General features: G+C 40.6%; 2 protein-coding genes across 3 annotated transcripts; one reads left to right on the top strand and one right to left on the bottom strand.

Annotated features, from left to right (window-relative positions):
• Positions 1–3,268: 3,268 nt before the first annotated feature.
• Positions 3,269–21,134, bottom strand: Sox102F (transcription factor Sox102F). The gene is made up of 5 exons (XM_065221339.1): positions 20,889–21,134; positions 11,784–12,442; positions 11,353–11,719; positions 11,189–11,285; positions 3,269–4,866 (listed from the first exon to the last, which is right to left on the bottom strand). The coding sequence occupies exons 2-5, from the start codon at positions 12,397–12,399 to the stop codon at positions 3,379–3,381; spliced, it is 2,568 nt and encodes an 855-aa protein (XP_065077411.1). The 5' UTR covers positions 12,400–12,442; positions 20,889–21,134; the 3' UTR covers positions 3,269–3,378.
• Positions 21,135–21,333: 199 nt separating this feature from the next.
• LOC135700699 (paired box protein Pax-6-like) lies at positions 21,334–22,988 on the top strand. Of its 2 annotated transcripts, none has more exons than XM_065221276.1 (5): positions 21,334–21,421; positions 21,642–22,091; positions 22,156–22,378; positions 22,440–22,580; positions 22,669–22,988. In XM_065221276.1, the coding sequence occupies exons 2-5, from the start codon at positions 21,651–21,653 to the stop codon at positions 22,797–22,799; spliced, it is 936 nt and encodes a 311-aa protein (XP_065077348.1). In that variant the 5' UTR covers positions 21,334–21,421; positions 21,642–21,650; the 3' UTR covers positions 22,800–22,988. The 2 variants fall into 2 exon arrangements, with proteins under 2 accessions (XP_065077348.1, XP_065077349.1); XM_065221277.1 differs by having other exon boundaries at positions 21,344–21,421; positions 22,672–22,987.
• The last annotated feature ends 2,069 nt before the right edge of the window (positions 22,989–25,057 follow it).

Consider the following 25,057-nt stretch of genomic DNA (forward strand, 5'->3'; position numbering starts at 1 on the left):
CACCGGAGTTAGTGGCTGGAAGAAATCTTCTGCTCGTTTGCTCCAAGCATGCTCGGCTGATGTCGTATGGTTTTCAGGTCCTGATTAAACTAATAGCAGTTATTAATTTTCGTAAACAACTAAGTTGTAATGTCCTGGCTGATTCTGTTTTCTTAATTAACTGCATCCACTAGAAGGAACTTTCTTTTGTTTGTTCTCTTTTTGTTTACGTTTCGTTGAATTATTTTCTGCGTCGTCAGGTACACTAAGAAAATTTCAAAGATTGTTTTTATGTGTCCCACACATGGATTTTTGCAATGTGATCAACAAATGATATCTATGTGTCGGACACATACATTAAGTGTAGACTTTAAAGTAATGTGTGACCACACATACTATTCCTTTAACACATCCATTTCATGTGTACTTCTGAGTGAATTTTGTTTATGTGTGGACACATGAAAATCATGTGGAATCTCACATGGAAATTCATCAATAAAAATGTGTGGAATTTTTTGAGTGTACCAAGACTACATGCCCTACACGCTATTTCAAAACTACGCAAATTTGGGTAGAATCCACCCAGATCGGTCAAAACTGAACCTACCCAAAAATGGGTAAACTATGTTGTGACAAGTTGACAAATACATAACGTTGACTGGATTTAAATCGATGTTGTCCATTTGTCAATCCCAACATAGTTTACCCATTTTTGGGTAGGTTCAGTTTTTACCAATCTGGGTGGATTCTACCCAAATTTGCGTAGTTCTGAAATAGCGTGTACGAATTATCATTCAGTTGCAAAACAGAGCAAATGGGAGCAAATCAGAGTAACTCTGAGAAACTCTGTGTAACAGAGGTACTCAAATGAAAGCTGACTTCCCCCTCGTGATAGACAGAATAACAAAACGTAGGGTTAAATACCCCATTTCCGGCCTATTAAGCACAACTCGCACTTAATCTTTCTTAATCTAGCGCAGTTTAGCACCAAACGGGATGTTATTATTACTGATGGCTTCCAAATTTATTCACCTTTCCGTATGTACCGTAATATTTGCTAAAGAGAAACCAATCGTTGAAATATTGTCAAAAGTCTAACACTGCTTCTTGACGCCAAACTCGGCCTACGGATTCTAAACTCGGCCTAACGCATTGAAACGCCATTGAAACGCCAATGAATTCACTTCGGCCTATCGGATGAAGATAAATATTGATTCGGCCGGAGCGCTTCTTTTGTTTTTGGGAATAATGGGTGCAAACCTTCATATCACGCGTTCTCATTGCCTTCGTTGCGTAGCTTATTAACTAAAGTATTCGGCGATTAGGCCGAAGTAGTTCTCTACCCTACCACTTTCAAGAAGGGTTGTAAAGTTAGTAAACGTATGACAGTAGCTTTAAATGGCATTTACAATAGAGCTAATAAACTATAGAGGAAGAATAGCGCTGCCGTCGCTGTCGAAATATCTTTTCCTTACATTCAATGGGGACACAACTGTCAAAGCGAGAAAAAAACTATGCAGTTTGACAGTTCTGTACCCGGTATTATTCAACATCGGAACAAAAGGCCCACGCACATTAGATCCGGATCGGACGCGTTGCGGCAAAGTGACAGCTAAATCTAATTTTCGTCAACGCAATGCAAACAGATCTAATGTGGGTGGCCCTAAAGGGAACTCCAGCGCTATTCTTCCTCTATAGTATATTAGCTCTATTGCATTTACGGATTGACCGCTATGTGACAGGATTATTGCATCGCGAAAAAAGCCTTTTTTAAAGCAAACATTATTAGTATTAGGTGTTCCTATATTTACAAAGAATGAGTGTAAATTTAAATGTACATGGCCAGCTATACTTACGCTACGTTGTCATTGCCGATGAGAATGGAACATTTTTCCACAAATCTGATTCTACGACTAAAAATCTAAAAATTGCTCTACGAATTTTCCGTAAAATCAAATTTACCTCAAATCCCTTTAATTAAATTTAATCTCCTACACAAACTTCGAAAACTTCGACCGAGACCGATATAAATTTAAGTTGAAAGTTGCGATACCATCAGCTTTTGCACAGATCGTAATACGTATTGTACTAGAGACTACAGATAAATGGAAACCATCAAGAGAAACCCTCATATCCCTCTGCCCCTGATTGTTAATCCCTCTGCAATGGAAATAATTTATCATTCACTTTGAAGTTGATCCCCACTGGACGACACACACGTGTTCCTGCCAGGACAGATAGATGAAAAACTACCGAAAAATACCTTAGTCTCGCCTTGCACATTGCAATGACGCTGCTCCAAACAGTTTAATCTGCCATCAAGTTCTTGTCTTTTTTTGCTTTCTCCAATCTACTAAACTAAAGCGTGCGATTCGTGTAGGGCACGTGTTGCAAGAAGTTCACCTCTCTCACGTTTCGCTAGGAAGTGAACCTTGCTGCCGGCCGTTAGCCAGCACCGGTGGCGATGGGACAGGCAGTTGGGGTGGTACAATTCAGACAAAAATTGCTCATTTACCACCCCAGCGGCAGCTGATGCAGCAGCTTCATTTCGGAAATAGTTCCAGTAGTAGGTAGGGGATGATACATATATTATGTCACGCCCTAAGGGGGAACGGGGAGCTGTACAATTCAGTGACAAGCAATGCATTGGATGTAGGAAAAACGTGACGAAAGGGGTGGTGATAAATGTTTCCTAAATTTAGCGTGACATAATTAATGCATGACCCCAAGGTCGGTACCTACAGCCACCACCATCAGAGTGAAACCGAGTAGGCTAAAAAGGAAATGACAAAAGCGCAAAGCTACCGACGACCGGATGGACCGACACACACACTCGGCCTGCTTGGTATGCCTGAGCACTATCACACTCGCTCGCACACCTATTCCCCCTCCTCCGCATGGTGCGTCTCTTCCAGCGGAATTTAATTTGGTCTCATCCTTTATTCATCATCAGATAAGAGGTGGGTTTTTGCTTCTTGCTTTTTTTGTTGTTGTTTTACTAGAGCATGAAAGCAAAAGCTGGCGTATAAAACTTTCAGCAATGAGATGCCGGTGGAAAAGGAGTGTACCAAGGGGTCGTAAGTGCAGTTTACTGCATAATACATTTAAGCAATGATTATATCCGTGCGAAGAAGACGGATGCTGATTGCCATCCGGAGTTGTGGCCTGAACCTGGAGACGCTTGGTAGTCCCGAAAGCACATCTGTTGCTAACTTGGCAACGGCCCACTAGATTGTCATCGGAATGAAATCACACCGTCGCGTCGTTTTCCGTTTTTTTTTGTTTTGTTTTGCTTTATCCTTCCAAATATTTATTTTCTTTAAAAAGAAATCAATTTTCCATTACCCCACCCCAAAACATTCACATCCCAAAGTGTCCCAAGTCCCACCCGGCCTCGTCTCACATGGCTTCGTTTTTGATTATCTTACCGGACTTCTCGGGCGGATAGCCCTGGTCGCTGGCTCCGTCGTAGTCTCGGGTCCAAAATTGTCGTATCTCCTGCCTTCGACTCTTCATCAGCACCTTGTACTCGGAGATGCGCATCTTCTTGCCGTCGATGATGCAGGTTCGCTTGGGCCGCGGCCGGTACCGATAGTCCGGATGTTTTTCCATGTGTTGCTTCGATAGCTTAGCCTGTTCCTCGTAGTAGGGTTGCTTCTCCAGGTTGGTCATCGCCTTCCAGCGAGCCCCCAGGATCTTGGAAATGTTGGAATTGTGCATGTCAGGGCAGGCCTTGAGGATTTTGCGCCGTTCGTCTTTGGCCCACACCATGAACGCATTCATCGGCCGTTTGATGTGATTTTTGTCGGAGCCGGATCGTCGCGAGGAGTTCAGATCGGCCGCATTCAAATCCATGGCCAGCTGGTTGGCCGATTTGTCCTTTTTACTGCTTCCGGTTGGAACGCTTGCATTCATTTGCTGTTGCTGTCGCATCAGATGGCGGTTCATGTTGTCCAGCATGGCACTACTGTTGAACGGTACGGGCAAACCCGGTGGCTGAATCGGACTTCCGTGGGCGTCTGGATTCTTTATGAAGAAGGGTTGCGGTAGCCCATAGCCTGCGTCGTTTAGCATCTGCTGCTTGTCATCCGGACTGTGGTGCGGACTTGGCGATTGATACAGACTGAGCTTGGGTTTCAATACTTCCGGTTTGTAGTCGAAGAGACCGGGCTCCGGATCGAGTCGTTCCCTCTTGGGTTTGAGCAAATATCTTTCGGCTTCCTTGTCCAGCAGGGACACCGTCTGAGGAAGCCCTCCGCCACCACTACCACCACCACAACCATCCATTCGTTGACTCATCTCGTCCGGATCACAGTGATTGAACAGATTGCTCGGGAGTTTGTTCCCGTTGTTCATCTCCGGTATCGGACTCTCCCGGTAGTCGTTCTTCCGTTTGCTCAGGTTGATCGGGGCATCATCCTTTAGGTATCTTTGGTCTTCCTTCTTGCTGTTATCGTAGTCGATTTCATACGATGGGGTCGTCGGTCCGGAGCGCAGATCAACCGGAGAAGCTTTGTCCAGAAGCATATCGTCCGGGAATCCCGGTGGACGCTTCCGGGAGTTCTTGCGAGGATTCACCCGGTTTCCTCCGTCCTGCTGAGTGGGCTTACTCCCACCGGAAATGGCCTGGAACACGTTCCGGTAGCGTTGAATACAGTTGTCCGAGAGGTCATTGGCCTCTTCACCGACGGGAGTGTCGCAATCCGGAGGGGACACCGATGCGGTTGGAGTGACACTCGGTTGGAGGACGCTGCGAGATCCGGTGGCAGTTGTCGGTGACTCATGCTGCGACGGAGTGCTGACGACCGTTGAGCTTGGAGGTGGAATCTGCGACGGGTCCAGGTTCGATTTGGAAGTGTTGTTGAATTTGTACTTTTTGTTCTCGGCCTGTCCGGTTTTGTGAGGGGGAGAAGAGCATTAGAGGTTATGTGCTAGAACAAAGTAGGTTATGAATTATACAGTAGGGTGGTTCAGCTTCTTTGAGCGCATATAAAGTTGATATTTTCACCGGGATTCGAACTTTATGGGTGGAGAAGAGCACTTTCTGAAGGTCTTCAAGTTGTAAGCAATATTTTCAGAACTTGTTTTCATTGTTGTGTTTCTCTGACCGAATTGTTCCGCTGGGCCAGTTGAAAATAACAGCTTTTCTATTAATGAACCACCCTATCTATCACACAGCCGGTCAGGTCATATATTAATATTAAAGTGCCAGGAATTTGCAAACATATTGGATTGAATGGTCAGAGGAGCCTAAGGAATTTGATGTTCATTATGTCTGAGAGTTCGAAGATTCAATTATTGCGTGTTTAAATATGATTTTAGGATATCCGGAAATAAGGGATTCCAATCCGGTACTTCGGGAATCCCGTTCCGAAATTTGGGAAACCTCAATCTGGGATTCAGAGAAATCCAATCCGTAATTCAGGAAACCCCAATCCAAAATTCAAGGAGTCCCAATACGGAAATTAGGGGAAGCCCAATTCGATATTAATTAATACATAAAGATTACCCAAAGATTACCCCGATCCAGTATTCAGCGAATCCAAGTTTCAGAGAATCGCAATCCTACGTTTAAGAGCCAGATATTTATAACCATATGGGATTGAAGGGTCTGAGAATCCCAAGGAAGATGTCGTTCATAATAGTAGTAGTAGAGAATCCGGATAGTAAAATTTAAGAATTCCTAAATTAGATTCTGGTAACACAGGAAATCCCAATCCGGGATGAGTATCCGATTATCGGAATCAGCTAATCATAATCCGATATCCAGAAAATCCCAAATTGTAATTCAAAGAACCCCGATCCGAGATTTAGAGAATTTCATCTTGAAATTCCAATCTTTCATTCAAAAATTCCCAATCCAAGACTTAGGAAATCCCAGTTCAGTAATTCAGAGAATCATAATCCAGGATTCAGAAAATTCCAATTTGAGATTCAGGAAACCCCTTAACTGAAATTCAAAGATTTCAAAGAGTTTCAATCTGAGATTTTCCGAGTCCCGAATCTAAATCTTTGGAAATCCCAATACTGGAATTTGAATATCCCAATTCAGCATTGCGGTTTTCCCAATTTGGGATTCCAGGAATCTCAATGCGAGATTCAGAGAATATCAACGCGGAATTCAGAGAATCTCAATCCGTAATTCAGAGTATCCATATCTGGGAATATGGGAACCCAAATCAGGGTTCAAAAGGATATCTCAGGGAATCTCAATCCGAGATTCATGGAATCTCGACACGAGATTCATGAATTCTAGATCCGAGATTCCATGAATCCCGATCCGAGATTCATGGTATCTTGCTCCGAGATTCATGGAATCTCAATCCGAGATTCACTGAATCTCGATCCGAGATTCATGGAATCTGGATCCGAGATTCCATGAATCCCGATCCGAGATTCATGGAATCTCAATCTGAGATTCATAGAATCTCAATCTGAGATTCATGGAATCTCAATCCGAGATTCATGGAATCTCAATCTGAGATTAATGGAATATCAATCCGAGATTAATGGAATATCAATCCGAGATTCATGGAATCTCAATCCGAGATTAATGGAATCTCAATCCGAGATTCATGGAATCTCAATCCGAGATTCATGGAATCTCAATCCGAGATTCATGGAATCTCAATCCGGGATTCATGGAATCTGGATCCGAGATTCATGGAATCTGGATCCGAGATTCATGGAATCTGGATCCAAGATTCATGGATCCGAGATTCCATGAATCCCGATCCGAGGTTCATGGAATCTCAATCTGAGATTCATGGAATCTCAATCTGAGATTCATGGAATCTCAATCTGAGATTCATGGAATCTCAATCTGAGATTCATGGAATCTCAATCTGAGATTCATGGAATCTCAATCTGAGATTCATGGAATCTCAATCTGAGATTCATGGAATCTCAATCTGAGATTCATGGAATCTCAATCTGAGATTCATGGAATCTCAATCTGAGATTCATGGAATCTCAATCTGAGATTCATGGAATCTCAATCTGAGATTCATGGAATCTCAATCTGAGATTCATGGTATCTCAATCTGAGATTCATGGTATCTCAATCTGAGATTCATGGAATCTCAATCTGAGATTCATGGAATCTCAATCTGAGATTCATAGAATCTCAATCCGAGATTCATGGAATCTCAATCTGAGATTCATGGAATCTCAATCTGAGATTCATGGAATCTCAATCCGAGATTCATGGAATCTCAATCCGAGATTCATGGAATCTGGATCCGAGATTCATGGAATCTGGATCCGAGATTGATGGAATCTCAATCCGAGATTCAAAGAATCTCAATCCGAGATTCAAAGAATCTCAATCCGAGATTCATGGAATCTCAATCCGAGATTCATGGAATCTCAATCTGAGATTAATGGAATATCAATCCGAGATTAATGGAATCTCAATCCGAGATTCATGGAATCTCAATCCGAGATTCATGGAATCTCAATCCGAGATTCATGGAATCTCAATCCGGGATTCATGGAATCTGGATCCGAGATTCATGGAATCTGGATCCGAGATTCATGGAATCTTTATCCAAGATTCATGGATCCGAGATTCCATGAATCTCGATCCGAGGTTCATGGAATCTCAATCTGAGATTTATATCTCAATCTGAGATTCATGGAATCTGAATCTGAGATTCATGGAATCTCAATCTGAGATTCATGGAATCTCAATCTGAGATTCATGGAATCTCAATCTGAGATTCATGGAATCTCAATCCGAGATTCATGGAATCTCAATCTGAGATTCATGGAATCTCAATCTGAGATTCATGGAATCTCAATCTGAGATTCATGGAATCTCAATCTGAGATTCATGGAATCTCAATCTGAGATTCATGGAATCTCAATCTGAGATTCATGGAATCTCAATCTGAGATTCATGGAATCTCAATCTGAGATTCATGGAATCTCAATCTGAGATTCATGGAATCTCAATCTGAGATTCATGGAATCTCAATCTGAGATTCATGGAATCTCAATCTGAGATTCATGGAATCTCAATCTGAGATTCATGGAATCTCAATCTGAGATTCATGGTATCTCAATCTGAGATTCATGGTATCTCAATCTGAGATTCATGGAATCTCAATCTGAGATTCATGGTATCTCAATCTGAGATTTATATCTCAATCTGAGATTTATATCTCAATCTGAGATTCATGGTATCTCAATCTGAGATTTATATCTCAATCTGAGATTTATATCTCAATCTGAGATTCATGGAATCTCAATCTGAGATTCATAGAATCTCAATCCGAGATTCATGGAATCTCAATCTGAGATTCATGGAATCTCAATCTGAGATTCATGGAATCTCAATCCGAGATTCATGGAATCTCAATCCGAGATTCATGGAATCTGGATCCGAGATTCATGGAATCTGGATCCGAGATTGATGGAATCTCAATCCGAGATTCAAAGAATCTCAATCCGAGATTCAAAGAATCTCAATCCGAGATTCAAAGAATCTCAATCCGAGATTCATGGAATCTCAATCCGAGATTCATGGAATCTCAATCTGAGATTAATGGAATATCAATCCGAGATTAATGGAATCTCAATCCGAGATTCATGGAATCTCAATACGAGATTCATGGAATCTCAATCCGAGATTCATAGAATCTGGATCCGAGATTCATGGAATCTGGATTCGAGATTCATGGAATCTGGATCCGAGATTCATGGAATCTGGATCCGAGATTCATGGAATCTGGATCCGAGATTCATGGAATTTGGATCCGAGATTCATGGAATTTGGATCCGAGATTCATGGAATCTGGATCCGAGATTCATGGAATCTCAATTCTAGATTCATGAAATCTCAATTCGAGATTCATGGAATCTCAATTCTAGATTCATGGAATTTCAATCCAAGATTCATGGATTCTCAATCCGAGATTCATGGAATCTCAATTCGAGATTCATAGAATATTAATCCGGGATTCATGGAATATTAATCCGGGATTCATGGAATATTAATCCGAGATTCATAGAATTTCAATCCGAGATTCATGGAATCTCAATCCGAGATTCATGAAATCTGGATCCGAGATTCATGGAATATCAATCAACGGTTCAGGGAATCGCAATCCAGGGTCCATGGAATCTATCCACAAATTCAGGGAATTATAACCTAAGATTTAGAGATTCCCAATCTTGGATAGAGAGGATCCCAATCCAGATTTCAGGAATTAACGGAATAAAATCTGGGACTTACAGACTTCCACCCTGGGATTCAGTAATTCCTATTCCAGATTCCAGGGAATCCCAATCTGAGATTCATGTAATCCTAATCTAGAATTCGTGGAACCTCCATCTATCCCAGTCCAGTCTCTGGGAAACTTGAACTGCTATTCATCTCAATGCGAGATTTAGACAAATTTATCCAGGATTCAGGAAACTATAGTCCAGGATTTAGAGAATCCCAATCCGGAATTGAGAGAATCCCAATCCGGAATTGAGTGAATCCCAATCCAGATTGCAAGGAATAAGGGTATCAAAATCTGGGATTAACAGACTTCCATCCTGGGGAATTTCAATCAGATATTCAAGTAATCCTAATCTAGGGTTTGTGGAATCTCTATCTATCCCAGTCAAACTTGATTCAGAAATCAGTATTTTGAGAATCCCAATCGAGGATTAAGAATCTCAATCCAGAATTCAAGGAATCCCAATGGGGACGGGCCTGGCGTAATGGTTAGCATCCATTCATTTCACGCTAAAGGTCACAAATTCAAATATGTGATCCCTGGACAAGTCACGAATTCTCTAAAATGTGTTAAAAGGGTATAGTAAAAAACAATTAAGATGGTATGTTTTATCGAGGTTTTAAAGCATTCTACAAGTCTAAATCATGGTCTACAGAACCCAAAAAAAAAACAAAATTCTTCCTTCGGGAAATACCAAACTATGATTCAGGGAATCTCAATCCAGGATGTTGAGAATCAAAATCTGGAATTCCAGGAATCCCAATTTGGAATTCAAGGAATCTCAATTTGGTATCAACAGAATTTAAATTTGGGATTAACGGAATTCAATCATGAATTCTAGGAATTAGAATTCAGATATCCTCTGTGCGGGAAATTGAATTCCAATGGTGAATTCAGAGAATCCAGGATTTGCGGAATCTCAATTCAAAATTTAAAGAACCTTAGTTCAAAATTCAGCGAATTCAAATTCAAGATTCAGGAAACTCCTTGCTGTAATTCAAGAAATCCTTATCCAAGATTCCAAGAATGTAGAGAGTTCGAATTTTAGCAAAAATGTGAATCATTGCCCATATCTTCAATTACGGAAAGTTACATACAAATCGGAGATGGTCAATCCAAATAATCATTTTTTTCGCTATACAATGAATCCAGGGAATCCTAATTCGAGATTCAGAGAATCCCTAACCAGGATTCAGGGAATCCTAATCTGGGTTTCACGGAATCCCAATTCGAGATTCAAGAAATCTTAATCTGAGATTCGTGGAATCCTAATCTGGGATTCATGAAACCCTTATCTGGGATCGATGGTATCCTAATTTTGGGATATTATTAATCCCAATTCCGGATCATGCGACTTCCAATTCGGAAATAATTGAACCTGTATTAGCGATTCAAGGAATTCCAATCGGGGATTCAAAAATCTCTGAAATTGGTTTCGAGAAACTAAAACTGAGTTCCAGTGAATCCCAAATTGGGATTCAGGGAGTATCACTTCAAGATTCTGGGAAACCTCATTTTGAGATTCTGTATAAATGAATAGCTAAAATTTGAACCTACTCATTTGCAAATATTTTCGGAATCCCAATCCTGGATTGAATGAATAAGATTCCTGGATTCACGAAGATCCAGGATTCAGAAATAAAATGTACCATTTATCACCTAAAAAAAAATGTTGCCGAAATCTGTCAAACCAGAAAAGAAACGTCTAGAAAAATTCAATTCAGATCGATTCACCTAGAAGCAGCGCTCGTCGCACAGAGATTTGATAGTATCACACATAACCACATAATTGATTTTCAGAGCTGCAATTAAAAACAAAATCGAAAGTATCATTATATGCCGTCATAGAATTAGGATCTGCAAAGCCTAGGAACTGTCAGTAGTATCACATTGTTCGCGGTATCACGTTTTAATCCACTCCCAGAAGAAGCAGTGGTCTTGGCCGTCGCCGTTGGCCTGCGACATCTCAGGTGCCTTACAAACTCCGCCTTCAGTAGCATCTCGCGCCAGATGGTGAAGTACATGATGAGCCGGTTAATGTTCTTCTCCTTCTCGTACAGGGACTCCTTGAAGCTTCTGTTCTCGGGAGAAATTACAACGACATTAAGACACGCTCCTCTTACTCTTTCTTCCAATTCCATACCTTTTAATCAACTTGATATTCATATTGTTCTGTGACGTGCTGCAGTTCAGATCATCACCGCCTTGCGGCGACCGTTGCTCGTAGTTGTTATGGCTATGACTGTTCAACAAACTCGGTGGGATTTCGTTCGGGAAATCCAGTAGGCTAAGGTTCAATCGCATCAGATTAATTTCCCGCTTGCTGAGATGAAGATTGCTGATGCGTTCGTCCAACCGCGAGCGAAAACCCTCGTAGTTGTTCTTCTCCGAGTTGTGATTGTTCATCAACGGAACACCTGTCGGTGGTCCACCGGATTCATCAATGGCTGCATTTTTGTTCGGCTCAATAGTTGACTGCTGCTGCGGCGGTGGAGTGGTTGTACTTTTATCTGGATAACAAATCAAATCAAGCTTAGTTAGACATTGAAGACATTTAGGAAATTCAAACCTTACCATTGACATTGTTGTTTAAGCTATCAAAATTATCTACGATCGATTTCAAATGGTTCAGAATCAAATTGTTGACCTTCCTGGGCGCAGCCTGCTGCGCCATCGGCTCCTGCTGTTGATGACTGTTGGAGATGTTCAAATTGTCCAAGTTCATCGTCAAGTGATAGTTGTCATTCTTCCCCATCGGTGGATCCGAGCCCTTTAAAATGTAGCTTGCCACATTCAAAAACGGTAAATTGAACTGGTGAAAATCGCCATCCATCATCAGTCCCGGATGCATCCCACCCGGAATGCCTCCCCCGAAACCTCCGAACGGATGATGTTGCTGTTGCTGCTGCTGCTGGTGGTGCTGCTGTTGGGCGTGATGGTGATTCATAATGTACTCGCTATGTTCGTTCTTGACATATTTCGGCTCCATCTGGGCTTGCATCTTTTGCATCGAGAGGAAACTGGCGTCGAAGGCGCAGTTCAGCTCTTTGACCGGGGACGACTTGATGAGGTCTTCATTTTTGAGCGAAATTTTTCTGAAGTTGTTTTTCTCGATCTGGACCGCCGTGGGGGACGGTGGGGAACCGGCGTTCGAGAGCTTGTTGGGCGGCGATTTACGTTTCGATGACATTGTTCATAGATCTCTCAGAGGAGCGCGATGCAGAGAACGATTCCTGAGTTGGGAAAAATGGGACGGGTTAATGAAGCAGGCCTTCAAATACAATTTTTTGGTAGGGAGTGTGGTGGAGGCATTATCGAAATACCCTTCTGTTCTCTTCTTGATGCACCTTTGTGTGGATATAATTGTTTTTAAAATGGAAACTGTGCTTCAAGTTGTGATGACCTACATGACCAATGAGATCAACCCAAATTTGAGATCAGTTTATTCATAATCGCAAAATCAGTGAATACCTTAAAAATCTGTCGGAAAATAATGAAAATTGACGAAAATTTTAATCAGTCTAGGAGTAGTACCAATAGACTGAGAAAATTCAATCTTTACTTTTCTCATTTCCAGTTCCTGCACTTTTTGCGATTTATGAGTAAACTGAACTCAAATTTAGGTTGATCTCATTGGCCGTGTACAAAGCGTAATTAACGTTGTACCGTGCGCCTCCATGTGAAGGGCAAAGTAAGCTGCACTGGAAAAGTGACATGTTTGTATTTTGGCTGCATCGTTTTCGTTTGTGATTTTTCCTGTGATTTGAGGTTTTAACAATCCAAACACGTGAAAGTGAAACATAATTGTGAGAACTGGGTATAAACTGTGAATTCATCCTAAATTCAATTGCATACATATACATTGATAGATTCAATGGATCAATGGCTATAATACACGCAAAAAAATGGTTCCTATATTCGTGAACAAAATATCATGAAAATCAGAACAAAACATGATGTGTTAATTAACATTTTCATGAACAGGATCCAAAATCAATGAACTCAATGAATCTCCACCACCAATCATTCCATAACGCAATAAAATATAGAAACCAAAATCATGTTATCGTGATGCTGTAGACCCATAAACGTGATTTGAATCCAGATTTTGTGAACATTGTTCATGTACACATCGAGCAGCTGTCATTTCCAATAACGCAAGCAAATCAATTTGTTTCTGTTATTGTACTGCTAGCAGAAGATTAAACATCTTATTCGGGCCATTTGTAACTGACGTAACAGATTCCACCGCCAAGTTGCATGGATCAGCAGGTACGTATTTCAGGATAGCAGCTCGTCATCACCATATCTCGATTACTTTTTCGAAGGGACGTATCAGCTTTTGTAAACAATGCATTTGATCGTCGATTTGACGTAACTGATACACGCCCACGCATACTAACACCACTAACAGGTAGGAGAAAATTTCCCTTTAAGTGGGTAGTGTTAGAATGCGTGGGCGAGCTACCAGTTACGTCAAATCGACGATCAAATGCATTGTTTACAAAAGCTGATACGTCCCTTGGAAAAAGTAATCGAGATATGATGCATAACAGTGTTGACCACCAGATTGGAAAATTCTGTCGCCCAGACCGGCAAGATTTACAGCGACAGACGTAAGTTTCACCTTCATATCCGATCAACTTGAGTACCTTAGCTAGCAGGTACGCCAAGACAGCGACGAAATAGACGGTTGACGACACAAATAATGGTAAAGTTTTCAAGACCTGAAAGACCATACCTACGGACCAAATGAGGAACTACCTTGTCTTTCGTTTTCCTAAATCCTGCCTACACCACCTTTCATTCCACCTGCCTACACATCGTACACACTACAAGTATAACCACTTATATTTAGAGCATAAATTCAACAGATCAAGCATCGTGGTAGGCCGCGGTGAAAAGTTGACGTGTTTTGTTTTTCCAGCTGTATTTTTTCGAATGAAGTTTTATGATTTTATGCAATTTTCAAACGCGAGTGATGATTTCAAAAGTGTTTTTAACTGTTCGTGATTCACACAAAAATCTTTTGAAATGTGTCCTTGTCGAGAAGAACTCGTCCCGAAAAATTAATTTTCAAAGCATGCTGCTTGTGTTTGTCGAGGAGAAAACGTTATTTCTCTGAGGGAATCTTCTGGAACCGATTCGCGGGCAAAACGGGTACCTCTAGAGTGCTTGAAAAACCTGGGTGAAGTGCCTTAAGGAAATTTTAGAAGAATAGTGAAAATAGCGCATACTCGCAAAAAATAAGAGAAGGAAGTTTGGTGACGGCTTTAGATAATATTGAGCAACTGGTGGATTCTGGTGAGACTTTTCCATTTGGATTGCTTTACAATTTTTAAAAGAATTTTAATGACCTGAAATCGAATACGGGGATTCAAGCAAGAAGAGATACGAAAAACATCGAAAAGTGATAGAGAAAGAGAGAGAAGAGTATTCCACTATAGATGCCGATTATTCAACAGGACTCAACGAGAATCGAGATGACAAAGATTCAGCAGCAAGGACATAATGCATAAGCGGTGAGATCTAACTGATTACAACTAGATATAAAAATATGAAATGCATACTACAAAGCAAATGCATCTACAAAGCAGGAATTGCTGTGATGATGGAAGTGTAAACTCAGTACCAATATACATTTTATATTTGATTATGATTTTGAAGATTTCCTGCAAAAAGGTGGAGAGCGATGCGAGTAGATGGGCTTAGATGCAAGAGATGAAAAAAGATTTTTCGTAGATTGATTCGCTAGTGTGAGATTTTTCAACCATTTAACATTGAGATTTAGATGTGTCGCACCTCTCGGTGACCAGGCATTCTGAAATGGATTACTGAATCTCAACATAGCTATCACCTTTCATCTTCCGGGCTAAAATTGTTTGCGATGGGATCAGTATAAGATAATAATAGATTATATTGCAAACATTTTTCTTCCATAAAAACACTACCGGACAGTGGAAGTTGGATAGTATATACCTACATACATAAATACATACATACACAAATTCAACAGATCAAGGAAATTATTCACAGTCATAATAAATAAATTTGACACTTCAAAACTAGGCCTATGTTGCCACGTTCATGAGCAGAATCATGATATCAAGAACAACTTCTGAACTATTGGCGAATCAAAGCAAAGCCAAAACTGGTTATGCGACACCTAGTTTTAAGATCCGCAATTACAAAAATGAGGATGTACTAAAAAATGTCATGCAATTTGACAGATATTAAAACCACAGACAAACAGACATAACTCATTGAATATTTATCACTGTAAAACATCGTTGCTAAAACATTACCGCCATCTGTTGAGTACACTGTGGTGGGTAGTACGCTGAACAGATGGCGGTAGTGTATAAACGTCAAACGCAAGGGAATTAGGTGGCGGTACTACCAACAATCAATACAATACGAAACTAACGATTCAAAATTGGCTCACTACTTGACTAGCCTATTGGTCCCAAGAAAATCGATTAACGTATCCCATTCTTGTCAAAATTTTAGTCCTACACAATGTTTGTTTTGATTCGCTATGAAAGTTTGACAGATAAAATGAGGGGTTATTGGATTTTCCTATGTTTCGAGGGGTGAATCGACTAGCTTGGGACCGAAGATAGTACCAGAGCTGAGCCAAAAAGTAGAGCTCGTTTGTTCGGGACCTACTAGTCTTAGAGTTACCTCTATGGTACTACCAACTACGATACTTTTAAATTGACCGTTAAATGCTTATTCGATGAACAACTTGCGAGTGTTATGTCTGTTTGTCTGTGTTAAAACGTCATTACCATTTTCACCGGCTCGCCATCTGTGAGTCAACCGTCACTTTGATTGCTGACGTTTATCGTACGCACACTAGAGTTTGCGTGTACGTCACGTATCCTCCCTAATAAAAAATAACCATAAACGAACGATAACCCAAATCATTGAACTATTCCACAAATGGTTTGGATGATACCCAGAACACGTCGTTAAGCAAATTAACCATACAATTTTTATTAGGGCTGCTTTCCATGCTTGGTAATGGCTGCCTGTTTGTAGGAATAAATGTATCCTTCACTGTCTGTTTTGACACTAACTGGAGGGCGTATGTTGATCCATTTTCTTCTGTTCCTGGGAGAGGAAAAAGGAGGGGTCAAAATCCAAACATCCAAATGGTGTCAAAAAGCACAGTGAAGGATACATTTATTCATACAAACAGGCCGCCATTACCGAGTATGGAAAGCTGGATACGATACGCAAAATGCTTTCATCAGGAAAACAACTTCAAAGCGGAAAATTTTCCTGATAAAAACAAATCACTGCCACAATCACACTTTAGCAATCTCTATAATCACATTTTCCAGAACAAATTCATAATTTTCAGAATTGAAGAATCAAAGTGACGATTGCCTTGGTTGAAAATGGTAATGACGTTTTGATATCTTTAAAATTGCAAGATTTTTTTTTTAGTACATCATCATTTCCGTAATTGTAGATCTAAAAACTAGGTGTCGCATGACCAGTTTTGGCTTCGCTTTGATTCGCCAATTGGCGTCTTGCAGTGAAACTTTTCCAAGCTTCGCCTCCTACATTTCGAAGTGAGAACTACTAGAAGGAGGATAGTTTCCAAATTTTCCAAGTAAAACAGACGATTTTTGGGGCAAATCGGTCCATAAAGAAAAACTAATAATTTCCCGCGGAAACTTTTGCTTGAATCGTGTAAGAAAACGTGTTTGAAAACTAATTGTTATTATTTCGGTATGGATCGAAGAGGTTTTCATGGAAAATAATGCATAAAAAGTTTGCACCCACAGTGAGAGATCACCTCCTGCGCAGCTGCATTTTTCGGAAAATGGTGAATATGTGCGATTTCCACTAAAATGAAAGTGGAAATTAAGTTAAGGTTGTATCATGCTGGTGGTAATGGAGAATTGGTTTTATAGGTCGCCAATATTCAATAAATTTTGGCCTTTTCTAAGCAAACATATCGATACTCACAATTTTTGACGGAAAACGCACCGGAACTTGATTTACTCAACACGCACCATACTATAAAATGGTGCTAGATGGTCTTCAAAGTGATAACAAGATGACAAATCATCTTTATTTTGAGTAAATGAGCAATTTACTTCTGTTTACATCATATTTACGATGCAGCATTGATGGAGCCACGAAATGAAATGATGCAGCATTGATGGAGCCACGAAATGAAATGAATATATCTTATGAAAGTTCAACTGGAAAAGTCGAAGATGCACATCACTCTGATCGTAAACACGTTTTCTTCTTCAATTCGAATGTTATATTGGAAGGATTTTACACAGGCTTGATGAAAATTATGATTTAACGCTAATTTTCACGAATTTTATATGCAGTCTGTCAACATTATCATCAACATGCAGTGGCGACATCTGCGTTGAGCTTTTACGGCAATCTTCCAATAAAGATCTCGTTTTCATGACTTGTGTTGCCGTTACCGGTGAGTGACGCAGGCGTTACTTTTATTTTGCCGAACAAGGTTCACAAATTCATGATCTTCATTTATGGTGTACATTCGTAAAGCGAAAATCGATTTGTTCCGATTGAGGTTGACGAATTTCGGAACGGATTGTTTCCCGTATACGAAATTCTCTCTAAACTATCCCGTAACGTGGGTACGTTACAGTGTAAGAATTCTAACTAGCTTTCACGTGGACAAACAACCCAACACAAAATTTGAAGTGAATAATTAATTGATGAGCCATTTTTAGCTGAAGCAGCATATTTTTGCGTGAATAAGCTTTATTATCTGTTACCATAGAGGTAACTCTAAGACTATTAGCAACAATCAATACGAAACTAACGATTTTAAATTGGCTAGCCACTTTAGTAGCCTATTGGTCCCAAGCAAACGATTAACGTACCCTATTCTAGTCGAAATTCTAGTACTACGCAATGTTTGTTTTGATTCGCTATGAAAGTTTGACAGATAAAATGAGGGGTTATTGGTTTTTCTTATGTTTCGAGGGGTGATTCGACAAGCTTGGGACCGAAGATAGTACCAGAGGTGAGCCAAAAAGTTGAGCACGTTTCTTCGGGACCATCTTGTCTTAGAGTTACCTCTATGCTATTAGGTCCCGAAGAAACGTGCTCAACTTTTTGGCTCAGCTCTAGTACTATCTTCAGTCCCAAGCTAATCGATGGACTCCTCGAAACATTGGAAAATCCACGAACCCCTCATTTTATCTGTCAAACTTTCATAGCGAATCATCACAAACATAGTGTAGTAATAGAATTTGGACTAGAATGGGGTACGTTAATCGATTTGCTTGGGACCAATAGGCTAGTCAAGTAGTGAGCCAATTTAAAATCTTTAGTTTCCACCGGTTGGTATTATTGTGCTGGGCGCATTCTGCCCTTTTATTTTGTTTCTTTAGAATGGATTTGACAGTTGAGTCAATATTAATGGATTACCGTATGCTGTCAGTTTTGATCTCACAACTCACAGCATGCCGCCACCGTTCAATAGGGAAATGATATTCAAACAAAAAAATATGTTTGAAGAGTGTAACATTTTTGCAAAAGGGGGCTGAAAGTCTCTTTAATAAAGAAATAAAAAAGACTTTAGAAGCGATACAGAAAAAAAAAATGTGGTGGCAGTTCGGTTAAAATCGAGGAAAAATTAAAGCTATTAAGGGCAGGACATATTTTTTTCGACAAAGGTTCTAATTTTGTGAAAATCGACATTTTCCGGTTTTCTGCTTACAAAATAAATCGCCGTAACTTTTGTATACTAGTTACATCTGTTGGGAAAATCAACCGTGCTGGTTATCCATTGATATTGTAATGGGTGATATTTATCTAAGATCCATACAAATTTAAAAATTTGCATGGACTGGTGGGGTGAGTAGGTGGTCTATAATATCTTTAAAACAGTCTACAAGGTTTTGAAAAGTAAATTTTGAAGCGACAAAAATCATGAGAAAATGGTTTTTGCAATATTAAATCGATGAAATGCTCCTTAAGCGTTGGAAAAATGCTCTTTTATTGCGTAGCTACTCAGATTGACGTGTTTGTTTTATTAAAAGGATCGGAGCGACGGGAAAGCGTCTACAATAAGCTCCGATCCTCAGACTAAAAATAAAAAGACGGGCTGGACAGTAAATCTGAGTAGCTACGCTGTAAAAGAGCAATTTTCAAATGCTTAAAGAGCACATCATCGTATTAATATTAAGGTTCCATAGCTGCAAAAACTCTTTCCCCTCATCATAAATACTGCACCTAAAACTAGTGCCCATTATTTACTTCCACCACCTAAACGGCAATTGAGAACGACCCTAATTTGAGTTTAGTTCTCTCATAATTGCCAAAAGTTCAGTAACTCAGCAATGAGTAAACTTGCCTCACGTTTTACTCAGTCTAGGAGATTTATGAGTTAACTAAACTCAAATTTGGGTCGTTCTCATTCACCAAAAGAGAAATGATTAGAGAACACGTTTTGATCAGTATCCATCGTATCCATGTACACAATCATGGTATGGTTATCAGATATTGGGTCGTATTCTGCGCTGCGAGTGAGCTGAAGTGTCTTGGTGTCACGGAAAGTCTACTCACATGAGGTGACTTTGGTCACCTCACTAGTGATAATGATTCACTTCACATCACTCTCGGCGCAGAATAGGCCTCATTTATACTGAAAAAAAAAATTAATGAAAAGCAAAAAGTCCAGAACTGCCAGTAGTTTGTATTGAAGGTAATGTTCATAATTACAAATACAATATTATCTGAATTATTGTAGTCCAGATTATCGAGTGTAACGTAAGCGTGGTGATAGTTAATAATATCTATTTTTGAACGTATTTCCACTTATTAATCATGCTGAAGATACAACGATCAGAACAGCATTAATAGACGTTAACATTTTAAAACGCCTGTTCAAATGTTGTCATTCATATTCTACAAGTTTCATTTTAACGTACCCAAAATCAAGGGAAACAGCTCGCTGCTCGACAGCCATCGCTTGCGCTTGCTCATTGGGCAATGTTTGCTCTGTGTCAAAAACAGAACGCTCCCATTGTCTTGGGACGGAGGTGGCGGTGGTGGCGACAGCACAATATGCCATTCTTTTCGCAAGCGCAAAAATCAATATTAGACCAGCCGGATGGTCACAATTGTCACCGAATCCGCCATTGTTGCGTACCCTTTTGCAAGAATTAAATACACTAATTAGCCGGAAATACACATATATAGAATCGTCATAGAATGTTACGAAGCAGTTCGGATATAGCGGTTTTTCTCGTTTCGCGGGCCAGGAATGTATAGCAATAATATAAGAATTGACAGTATCGATTTGTTTTAATTCAAAACTACAGGTTAGTTATTTTTTTCAGAACAACAGTGAAACTATATTTCTTTCTTTTCTTCAGTTCTCTCGGTCGAATTTACAGTTACGCAAATCGCAAATTTGCTAGGATTCGACCGATGTGTAAGGATTTGATAAAACTAAAAAAAACTAATTGAAAATTGTCTTCTCCCTTCCCGTTTTCGTTTGCACTGCAATCAAAGCAACCAAGCAGGGTGATCATCGCTCAGCAGACGGAGTGCGATGGCTTCTTCTTGGTTTGCTTGGCTTGCTGCGCGTTTCGAACCTGAGGAAGGGGTGAAAATTTTCATCCATGGACGGATTTTTCTACCGCAAATTTCCACTAAACCTGCCTCGGAATCCACTAGACGATATGCACTTCCGCTGCGTTAGGTCGGCATCTACTGTTTGCACCACTTTTCCGATCACTAGCACCGATTCTTCACTGGAATTTTTTCGCGGATAAAAACTGGACAGCTTCCTGGTCTTTCTGGCTCGTAACTCGGTTTGACTGGAGAAAAAATTTCACTCACTTCACTTCTTCTATGGCCGTGTGTGGATGAGGATGAGAAGAAGCTCTCTTTTCTGTCGCTGCAGTCCGTGGTCTGGTCGGTCGCCCTTCTTTGTGGTCTCTTCTTTCGAAAGAGATAGCGTGTGAAATGTGCCCGACAGTAGACCATGGCAACTGCTGCAAGTACGAAAGAGACTGCGAAGAGACACCAAAGAGAGACGGAGAACGAACTGTCAAAGCGGGAGTGAGCATGTGCCATGCGTTACACATGCGCCGGGCTACTTCGGTTGTGGGGGTGGGAAGCGCGCCTTCAAACATTTCGCTTGTGGTACTCCTGGAGGTAGGCAGCACAATTGCAGCTCGCTTTTGCACAAGGTAAGTTGCACGTGCAATCTTCTAATTATGCATTATAATTTTCAAAATTTCAAGCAAATTGCATGGCTTTTTGGTTCGAATTGCCGATAGAATGGATTGGGCCATGGTTAATTTGACTTCTGAAAGCGTTCTGATTACTTATTTCATCTTTTCTTGAAAAATCGATTTGTTCGTTCAACCGTTAATAATTTGAAAATTTTCCATCGCGTGTATTGCGTAGAATTTTAAGATGTTGTGCGAATCATACGTTCTTTCGCAGCAAACAATGCAAATCCAGAGCAACATCCAGAGCGTAAATTCTATCTTTGGCTGCAACGCGTCCGGCCACAGCGGCATCAACCAACTGGGGGGTGTCTACGTCAATGGGCGTCCCTTGCCGGACTCGACGCGCCAGAAGATAGTCGAATTGGCCCACTCCGGAGCCAGACCGTGCGATATTTCCCGCATTCTCCAGGTGTCCAATGGATGCGTTAGCAAGATCCTGGGCCGATACTATGAGACGGGCTCGATCAAACCGCGAGCCATCGGCGGCAGTAAACCCCGGGTAGCCACGGCTTCCGTGGTCTCCAAGATCTCCGATTACAAGGCTGAATGTCCGAGTATCTTTGCCTGGGAGATCCGGGATCGACTATTGTCTGAAAATGTCTGCAATAATGATAACATCCCTAGCGTAAGCCCTATCATTTAAATTCCATCAACACCCAACGCCTACTAGATTGTCAACCTCCCAACAGGTTTCTTCCATTAACCGAGTGCTGCGCAATCTGGCTTCGAACAAGGAAACTTCCACCCCAAGCAATGATACGGTTTACGAAAAGATCAAGCTCTTCAACAACACCAGCGGCCACTGGACCTGGTGCCAAAACATCGGTGGCGGTCAGTTCAACTTTTCATCCCACCCCATCTCCCATCTCTCTCTGAAGAGCCCTACCGAAAATCCTCAACAATCAAAGCCAGGTAGCCCTTTGCCCTAAAAAGACAACTTTCGATTTACACAGCAAATATTTCTCCCATCCAGTAAACCACGGTATGGAGGAAATGAGTGACAAGTACTCCTCGGAGGACGACGAAGACTCGGAGCTGCGGCTCAAACTGAAGCGAAAGCTCCAACGCAACCGGACTTCATTCACCAACGAACAGATTGAAAATTTGGAAAGAGGTAACTAGGCTATTTCAGTGAGAGCGGACCTCTCGACGGTGGAAGAGTAAACGTAAAAATTTTAACTTTTGGCCCTGTTTCCACCAAGCAGAATTCGAGCGGACTCACTATCCGGATGTGTTTGCACGGGAACGGCTCTCGGAGAGAATTCAGCTGCCGGAAGCCAGGATACAGGTAATGGGTGGGTTCTACCGGACGGCTGTCGTCCGCGTACGGTAGACCAGGTCGATCAGGTAAATGACAAATTTCAACTATTATCATATATTATGGCAAACTGGCAAACTCTTCGTTATGTTTTTGGGGACTCCGTATTTCGGGGAAGGTTGGAATCGTTTCTTTTATTCAGTAGGTAGGTTGGAGCGAACGGAAACCCTTGGCGAGCGAAGGATAGGCGCCATTTCTCGTTCAGCGTTTGCAAAAGAGGTAAATGAATTGAAAATATATTTTTTCCATAAACTTTAAGAAAGTTCCAAGTCTATTCAAGAAAGAAATCCGTAAGCAAATACCGATAACTCTGCTCTTTATTTTTAGTCCAATATTGATGAAACTATTTCCTGGATCAATTTATCATTTTCTCGTTTTTAATCAATCTTTAAACTAGAAGGGCGTATCGAAAAATAAAATCACGGAAAATGTTATGGGCAATCCTTGGGTCGAAAGACTCCAGCTGATCGAGCGATTTCCTCGTCGGGAGAAATTCCAAGACAGGAACAGGATCAATAGCTCGAGCTGTGGATAGATTGATTAACTCTTTATTTTCGGAGATGAACCAGCCTCTAGGGTGAAAGTCTCCCTCGTAATGACAACCAAACAACCAACGCTTCATGTTAACCTTGAAAAAGATGTTGGTTTTCGGTTGTAAGTCAGGATAAGAAGTCACGGAATAACTTTATAACTAATTGAGTTTGATCTTAACGGTAAAAACGTTGGAATTCGAATGTATTCTATGAACAAACAGTGGCTCTTCCCCTTTATCGTTCTGATGATTGTTAGATGACGGAGTTTGACCTCATACAGTGGAGGAACAAAAGAGACGACAAATTCTCTGAGCCTCACCTGCTTACATCTCATTGACTCCAAGATAGTGGCAAAAACTAGTCGGTGTATAATGAGTCACGCCAAGAGTGAAGCCAAGTCTACCTATTGAACTGTCAAACCGGCTACCTATCGTGCAAAATAAATAAACATTACGATGCTATGAAAGGTCCACGAAAGGTATTGCAATAAAATATAAAATATAATCGAAGAAATGAGCATAAACACGCAGTGAGCGTTAAATTGTCATGGGATACGCTCGGTAATGATTAGTAATGAGAATTTCTACTATTTTTTGTTAAGATAATTTGACAAAATCACTGATATAATGATGTACTACAGCCGCAATATTTTTTCTCTCGCTAGAAGTCATTTGAAGTTGTTGTAGAAGTCCTCTGTTGCCAAGTTAAAAGAAAGGGAATCTTTCGAAAACCGTGATGCGAGTTGAACTGTTTTTCTCTTGGCGTGACTCATTATACACCGACTCTAGCAAAAACTATACAGCGCACGGGCGATGATATCGACTCCACATCGGGTTCTTTAGTGGTATTGATATTCTTAATCTGCATTTTAAATGAAACCGAAATCCAAATCTCATCGATTTTAGAGCACTGGAACTATTTTAAATAAGTGTGATTACATTAGATTAGCAAAAATCACAATCTTAACGCCCATCTTTGTGTGGGAGCGAGCTGTCAATTGAGTAATAGTTTCCACTAGAGAGGGTCTAGTATAAGCAGGCCAGTGACAAGGCCTATACCAACAGCAGCGTTTGACAGTAGGCAATTGGCAAATCAAAGTTGGCACTCGTAGAGAATAGAAGAACTATGAGAGTGATGATGGTTTAAAAATTTTACACGGTGAGGTATACGAGTGCAATCTTAAAATGCTTTTATTTTGCAAATGGAGCATTTTATTTAAATCTGGTTGATGCTATGTTAGTAGAAAACTTAAGGACTACTCAATAGACAAATAATACAGAAAAATTAATTTCTTTTCAGATTTTTAGGTGTACACATAGATTTGAGCTTTTCTACCACTGTAGCAGCAACCAGATTTAAATAAAATGTTCCATTTGCAAAATAAAAGCATTTTAAGATTGCATTCGTATACTTCCCCGTGGAAAATTTTGAAACCATCATCACTGTTATAGTTCTTCTATTCTCCACGAGTGCCAACTTTGATTTGCCTATGTCCCGGGCTCAAATCGTTTATTTTACTGTGCTGGGCCCGCTGTCACGGTATAACATGTTGCCTACGCGCCTGCTAGTGGGCTGAGTATAAGAGAGGAACGGATTCAAAATAAACAGCCTTGGCAACCTACTTATGCCTAGGTGATATCTAGCAACACTTCCAATGCAATCAAGATAGGCGCTGCTCAATTGGGTCTGGCTTTGACAGTTCGTTTGGTTCAAAACCAGCCAATCCGCTCCTCTCTTATA

This window comes from Ochlerotatus camptorhynchus, unplaced genomic scaffold (genome assembly GCF_037179485.1).
Source record: "Ochlerotatus camptorhynchus isolate MF236.1 unplaced genomic scaffold, CSIRO-AGI_Acam_v1.1 ptg000141l, whole genome shotgun sequence".
Taxonomy (NCBI): domain Eukaryota; kingdom Metazoa; phylum Arthropoda; class Insecta; order Diptera; family Culicidae; genus Ochlerotatus; species Ochlerotatus camptorhynchus.

Bases quoted from the DNA above. Each gene is read 5' to 3' on its own strand.
- Sox102F (XM_065221339.1), bottom strand. From the start codon at position 12,399: ATGTCATCGAAACGTAAATCGCCGCCCAACAAGCTCTCGAACGCCGGT. The intron at 11,286-11,352 runs GTATGGAATTGG...TCCCGAGAACAG, and splicing joins AATATCAAGTTGATTAAAAG to AAGCTTCAAGGAGTCCCTGT. The intron at 4,867-11,188 runs GTAAGGCACCTG...AAAACCGGACAG, and splicing joins TGCTACTGAAGGCGGAGTTT to GCCGAGAACAAAAAGTACAA.
- LOC135700699 (XM_065221276.1), top strand. From the start codon at position 21,651: ATGTTGTGCGAATCATACGTTCTTTCGCAGCAAACAATGCAAATCCAG. The intron at 22,379-22,439 runs GTAGCCCTTTGC...TCTCCCATCCAG, and splicing joins TCCTCAACAATCAAAGCCAG to TAAACCACGGTATGGAGGAA. The intron at 22,581-22,668 runs GTAACTAGGCTA...GTTTCCACCAAG, and splicing joins GATTGAAAATTTGGAAAGAG to CAGAATTCGAGCGGACTCAC.